The 5,391-nt window shown below is 55.8% G+C and overlaps 4 protein-coding genes across 4 annotated transcripts in view; 3 read left to right on the top strand and 1 right to left on the bottom strand.

Annotated features, from left to right (window-relative positions):
- Window positions 1-32: 32 nt before the first annotated feature.
- Window positions 33-549, top strand: ACA1_243390 (uncharacterized protein; the record flags this gene model as incomplete). Its single annotated transcript, XM_004335354.1, has 3 exons — window positions 33-63; window positions 157-276; window positions 368-549. 3 exons carry the CDS (start codon window positions 33-35, stop codon window positions 547-549), a joined length of 333 nt encoding a protein of 110 aa, XP_004335402.1.
- Window positions 550-841: 292 nt separating this feature from the next.
- ACA1_243400 (uncharacterized protein) lies at window positions 842-2,290 on the top strand (the record flags this gene model as incomplete). The annotated part of the gene is made up of 5 exons (XM_004335355.1): window positions 842-1,126; window positions 1,219-1,335; window positions 1,415-1,514; window positions 1,631-2,110; window positions 2,190-2,290. 5 exons carry the CDS (start codon window positions 842-844, stop codon window positions 2,288-2,290), a joined length of 1,083 nt encoding a protein of 360 aa, XP_004335403.1.
- Window positions 2,291-2,752: 462 nt separating this feature from the next.
- ACA1_243410 (uncharacterized protein) lies at window positions 2,753-3,495 on the bottom strand (the record flags this gene model as incomplete). Its single annotated transcript, XM_004335356.1, has 3 exons — window positions 2,753-3,117; window positions 3,250-3,349; window positions 3,457-3,495. The coding sequence occupies 3 exons, from the start codon at window positions 3,493-3,495 to the stop codon at window positions 2,753-2,755; spliced, it is 504 nt and encodes a 167-aa protein (XP_004335404.1).
- A 682-nt stretch (window positions 3,496-4,177) lies between these two features.
- Window positions 4,178-5,391, top strand: part of ACA1_243420 (Ras subfamily protein) — a gene marked incomplete at both ends in the record, with an annotated part of 1,793 nt that continues 579 nt past the window's right edge. The window contains 7 exon segments of the mRNA XM_004335357.1: window positions 4,178-4,223; window positions 4,334-4,483; window positions 4,705-4,793; window positions 4,805-4,831; window positions 4,922-4,996; window positions 5,129-5,234; window positions 5,334-5,365. Coding sequence (XP_004335405.1) covers window positions 4,178-4,223; window positions 4,334-4,483; window positions 4,705-4,793; window positions 4,805-4,831; window positions 4,922-4,996; window positions 5,129-5,234; window positions 5,334-5,365 — 525 coding nt within the window.

Genomic DNA, 5,391 nt, shown 5'->3' on the forward strand with positions numbered 1-5,391 from the left:
TGTGCTTTTCGATCGAAGGGAAAAGTCCGCGAATGGAAGAGGTTCAATGCTATCTGTTCACCGGTACCGCCATACCCCACACTTGCATCGCGTCTTTCCTGTTCTCTGCTGGCTCGGCTCACCGGCGATCAACGCGACACGACGCGCGAACCACAGATTTGCTTCTACTGTTGTCGGAGCAGCAGTCCAGGAGTTCGCCGAGGATGGAGCGCACCTGTCGTCACCGATTGCCCCTCCTAACCCTCTCCCTCCCGTCGTCCCTCTCCACCAGCAAAGGTGCGTCCATCTTGCCCAACCGATGCGTTCGTCCACGCAGAACCCACCATTGACCCTCGTCGCATGACACGACCAACGACACGTAATACAGGGAAGGAGGACGGCAAGTTTTTGTTGAGCACGTCACGAGATACGTTCGTGTTCGAGTGCCAGAGCGCGGAGGAGGGCGTCGAGTGGATGACCGCCCTGCGGGACAACATCCGCCACCTGCTCGAGAAGCAGGCCACCTTCGAAGCCGCAAAGCTGCAGGGCTCCACCAAGAAAGTTTCGTGAAGTGCAGGTCTGGAGCACAAGTGTGGAGAGTAGAATAAACCCCCCCATGTAGACTATGATGCACACACACCGAGCAGGGTACTCGCTTTTGCCTTTTGCGGTAAGCGCTGAACGAAACTGCAAACGCGATTCTCTGGTGGGAAAGGTGTGGCTGCGCGCTGCTGATTGGCCCAGTAGGACGTAACAAACCGCACGCAAAGTAGAAGAAGGCGGAAGGCCTTCCTCTTGACCACAGCCCACCAGCACCAGCAACGCAACAAGCCACCAGTCAGACCACAAAAGAAAGAGCGAGATGAACGTCGACCAGGGAAGAATCGAACTCGAACCGCTCGTGTGGGTGGAGGGCAACTGGAAAAGGCCCTCATCCGACTTGCCCCTGCGGCGAGTTGCCAGGGCGGTGTACTCTGGATTTGTCTTGCGGTTCCCCGACGGCCTGCCCGAAGGCATTCGGCTCAAGATCGACTCCGCGCACTACCACCAGGGCAACGACGCGGACCACAAGACCACCGACGAGGAGGAGACCTGGATTCTTCCCACCTACTTCCTGGGAGGCGAGCTGAGCACTCCCCGAGGCGTAGTACGTACCATCTTCTTCTTCATCTTCATTCTTTTACGAGACTGATTTGGATGGATTGCAAACAACACAAACAGATTGATGATTGCACCCAGGGGTGTAGAGAGAGGGAAAAGCTGAAGGAAGGAGACAACCAGCTTCGCATCAACGCCATCGACGATGAGCATGACTTCCTCGCGCTAACGAAGCCTTCCGTCCGAATCAAAATCAAGGTGCACCCCCCATTTGGATTGGTCTTCTGACCTGTTTGTTTGCTCATCCCATCTCGTTTTCCTGCTCGCCTCCTGCCAGCCCACGTGCAGCTCATGCCACCAGAGCAGCGGGGCCTTCACGCTGAAGCTCTGGATCGTGGACAAGCAGGGGAGCATTATCGCCCAAGGCCATTACCACCGTACGCTACATTTTTCCCTTCCGCTGCGCCGACACACACACGACACACAACGCGTTCGTTCGGAATCGCTCGCTCACTTAATGCTCATCTCGTTTAACTACTCCTGCTACTATCAGTGGGCAAGGTGATCGCCAACGCTTCCACGAAGCGCCGTTGTCAGAAAACAGAGGCGGCCCAGGGAGAGCCGCCGAAGAAGAGGCGGAGGACCAAGGCCGCCGGTCGTCAGCCGCTTTCGCCCGGCCTCACGTCATCGGCGCCCACCAGCCCTGTCTCCGCGGCCTCCAGCCGGCCGCCGTTCAGGAACATCATGCCTGCTCCCGACCTTTGGGCGTTTCAACCACTGCCAGGTGTCCTATGGCCTCCACTCGGCCCGGCGCCGCCGCCCAGTGTCGTCCAGCCCCACGCCGACCCGATTCAGTCTCCGGTCCCGTCAGGCGGCGGCACGAGTTCACCCGCGCCGTCGCCGTCGCCGATGTCATCGCCCGTCTCCTGCGTCGATACGTCACCTCTCTCGATCGAGTTGGAAGGTTTCTCAACAAGAGGACTTGCCAACTCGCCCGAGACAGCTGAGACATGTGCGCGTGAATCGCTGGAGGGTACGTGCTGCTGCGTGTTCTTGGTGTCTTGGCGTTGTGATTTCTTTTCGATGACGGAAACTGATAAGTTCACGCACAGACGAATTCAACGATCTCGGCCCCGACCTCCTTAACCTCGACCCCTACCTCATTGCCGAGTTGCTAGAGGGGTTCGAGAGGGAGAAAGCCCTGAAGTACTGAACGAGAGCCGACGAGCCGTCGACTAGGCCGGTGCACGCGCGCGGATCGCGGCGTGTGGCCGAGAAGGGTCACTTCGTTCGATGCCTTCGCTGCCCACATCGTTTCCAACTGTCGAAGCGAGCCACTTGCCCTTCCCATCGTACCTCTCCCGCCTCTTCCCCTCTTTGTGCCGTGTGCGTGCTGACTGACACGACCAACGACACGACACGCATACAGAGCGCAAAGCCGCTGGTGGGTGGAGCAAGTGGGAATCCGACAGTTGGAAACGATGTGGGCAGCGAAGGCATCGAACGAAGCGACCCCTCTCGGCCACACGCCGCGATCCGCGCGCGTGCACCTGCCTTCGCCCAGGGGCAAAAGCAACACACAATACCACACGACACGGTCAGGGGGACGAGCAAATGGACACACGACTGCAATAAATAAAGCCCGGTTGAAGAAATTGAAAGCTTGCGCGTTGTGTCAGTAGTTGTTGTTCTCTCGGGCTCGGCCACCTCGGTTGCCGCTTCGTCCAGCCCCTCGCCCGCCGCCACGGCCGCCGCCACCGTAAGGATCGTCGACCCCTCGACCGCCAGATGGTCGAGCTCGGGAGGAGCCGCTGTTGTGTTGAGGCTGGTGGTGGTTCCTGGTGGTGTTGTCCCGCTCCCTCCGCTCCTTGTCTTCGCGCTCGGCCGCCGCCTGTTTGTTGTCGTTGAAGATCTTCTGTCGCGCCAGCGCGTACTCGCGCTCGCGCTCCTCGAGGCTCTTCTGCGGCTTCTGGAGCTCGATGGTCTTCGGACCGCCGAGCTGTGGTGGCGCCGGCATCGATGACGACGATGCCGCATCTCCTGATTAGGAACGAACACAACAAGATCGTGTGTTGTGTTGTGTGTTGTGTGTTGTGTGTTGTGTGTGGTGCGTGTGCGGTTAGGGCATGACCAGGCCTGCAGTGTGTTCGGGAAATGAGAGAGTGGCCGTACCACCGGCGCGCTGCAGTATCTGGGGTGGCGAGGGTGCGCCAGAGGAGGACCCGCCCGCGGCTGATGGTGCGTCCCTTCGTGCCAGGATGCGCACAGTGGGCTGAGCCGCAAAGTACGGGTGTACACTCCTGAAGATAGATCTTTGATTTAATCTTGTATATATCCATATAAATAAAGGGAAAAAGGAGTGTTGCGGAAGAGGTGTACCTCAGGTTGTCGGAGGGAGGAGGCTCCACAGCGCCCCATACCGATTGCCTGCAAAATTATAAATGAAACAAAAATACAAATTTAAAATTAATCGTTCATACAAGGAGGTGCACTGACGTACTTGGGGGTTGGCTTTTGGGCAGCTGATTGCAAAGAAGGCTTGAGATTGGCAAGATTAATCCAAAAATTGCTGCCACAGATTGCCCTTGAGATGCGAATCAAAAGAGGAGCATACCCAACTGTCCTCGTCATCATCCCAAACGCTCATGGTGCCGTACAAGTAGCTCTTGCTCTTGCAATTTTAATAATTGCAATTATTTCTTTTATTATTCACCGCCTGACAAAGTTGTCCCTCCTTACAGCAATGTCGTCAGTCGACAGGCGTCCAAGAACGGCGTTACAAGAATCAAAAAAGCGCCAGGCCGAGACATCAAGACCTTCCAGCCCCTGATCGCAAGCATAAGGAAGGTGAGGCAAAGCACGCCAGCCAGCATCAAAGGTATGGTGATGACAATCCAATCGGTCAATTCAATCAATCCGCGCTCGTGTTTCGGGGTTCGGCCAGTTGCACTACCGAAATTCCGGCGGTTCCGGAGTTCGCGAACGAAGGAATCTGGGATTTTCTGTGGTTGCGACAAAAGCTTGCGTGGGGGGAGGCTGCAGTCGATCGCTTCTGATCCAACCATCATTTCATTCAGAAGGACAACAAGAAACAACACACATGGAATACGATTATCTCTTCAAGATCCTCCTCATCGGCGACTCGGGTACTTAGCCCTGCTCCATTCAGACTTCCACCTACTTTCGTCTACGCGGCGCGCTGTCGTTTTCCCTTCTAAAAGTTCTTCGATCATCTTCTTGCTTCTTATCGACGCAGGCGTTGGCAAGTCTGCTCTTCTGCTGCGTTTTGCTGATGATGAGTACAGCGAGTCGTACATCTCCACCATTGGCGTGGACTTCAAGATCAGGACTATCAACATTGATGATAAGAGCGTGAAGCTTCAGATTTGGGACACGGCTGGCCAGGGTACTAATCTCCTCCCCGCGCTTATTGAGGCCTTCAATCCTCTTTGCATCCATGTAGCCCACGGCTGATCTCTCTTCGATTGCCTTTCCTTCTACAGAGAAATTCAGGTTCGTTTTGGTCTCCAGTTGCAGACAAGGCTCTCTTCACCTTTGTGGGCGAGATTGATGAGGGACACCTTCATTCGCTGACATCTTTCCCCCTTGGGTGCTGCGCTCTTGCAGGACGATCACCTCTTCCTATTATCGTGGCGCCCACGGCATTATCATCGCCTACGACATCACCGATGAGGCCTCGTTCTCTCACGTGCGAGGTTGGTTCCAGGAGATCGAGCGCTATGCGCAAGATAACGTACGTCATCATTCACGCTTCTCCTGCATCCAAATTTGCCACAACCTCGAAAATTCGTTTGCGATCTCACGCCTTTGCTCCGCTTTCTAGGTGCGCAAGCTTTTGGTCGGAACGAAGTGCGATCTTGAGAGCAAGCGTGTGGTGGACAAGGCCAGAGGCCAGCAGGTACTTCGCCTTCTTACAACTTTGTGACCGATTTCTTCTCCTCTTCGTCGGAAATCACTTTGGAAGATTTCGTCCACGCATGCATGCTTTTTGCTGACGTGGTAACCACGCCGTTCTGTCCTCCACTTTTAGCTTGCGGATGAGCTGAACGTTCCGTTCGTTGAGACGTCATCCAAGAACTCCACAAACGTCGAGCAGGCCTTCTTGCTCATGGCCAAGGAGATCAAGAACAAGCAGGGTAGGCCTCGCTCTTCTCTTTCTAAAGCCTCTCGTCTGCGCTCTTTCTGTGCTCTGCGTCTTGTGTACTGACTTCCTTTGGCTGTGCCTCATCGTGTAGGTCCTCCTCCTGCTGCCTCCACCCAGAAGAAGGTCGACCTCAGCGGACCCAGACCCCT

This window comes from Acanthamoeba castellanii, assembly GCF_000313135.1.
Source record: "Acanthamoeba castellanii str. Neff unplaced genomic scaffold scf7180000084763, whole genome shotgun sequence".
NCBI lineage: Eukaryota > Discosea > Longamoebia > Acanthamoebidae > Acanthamoeba > Acanthamoeba castellanii.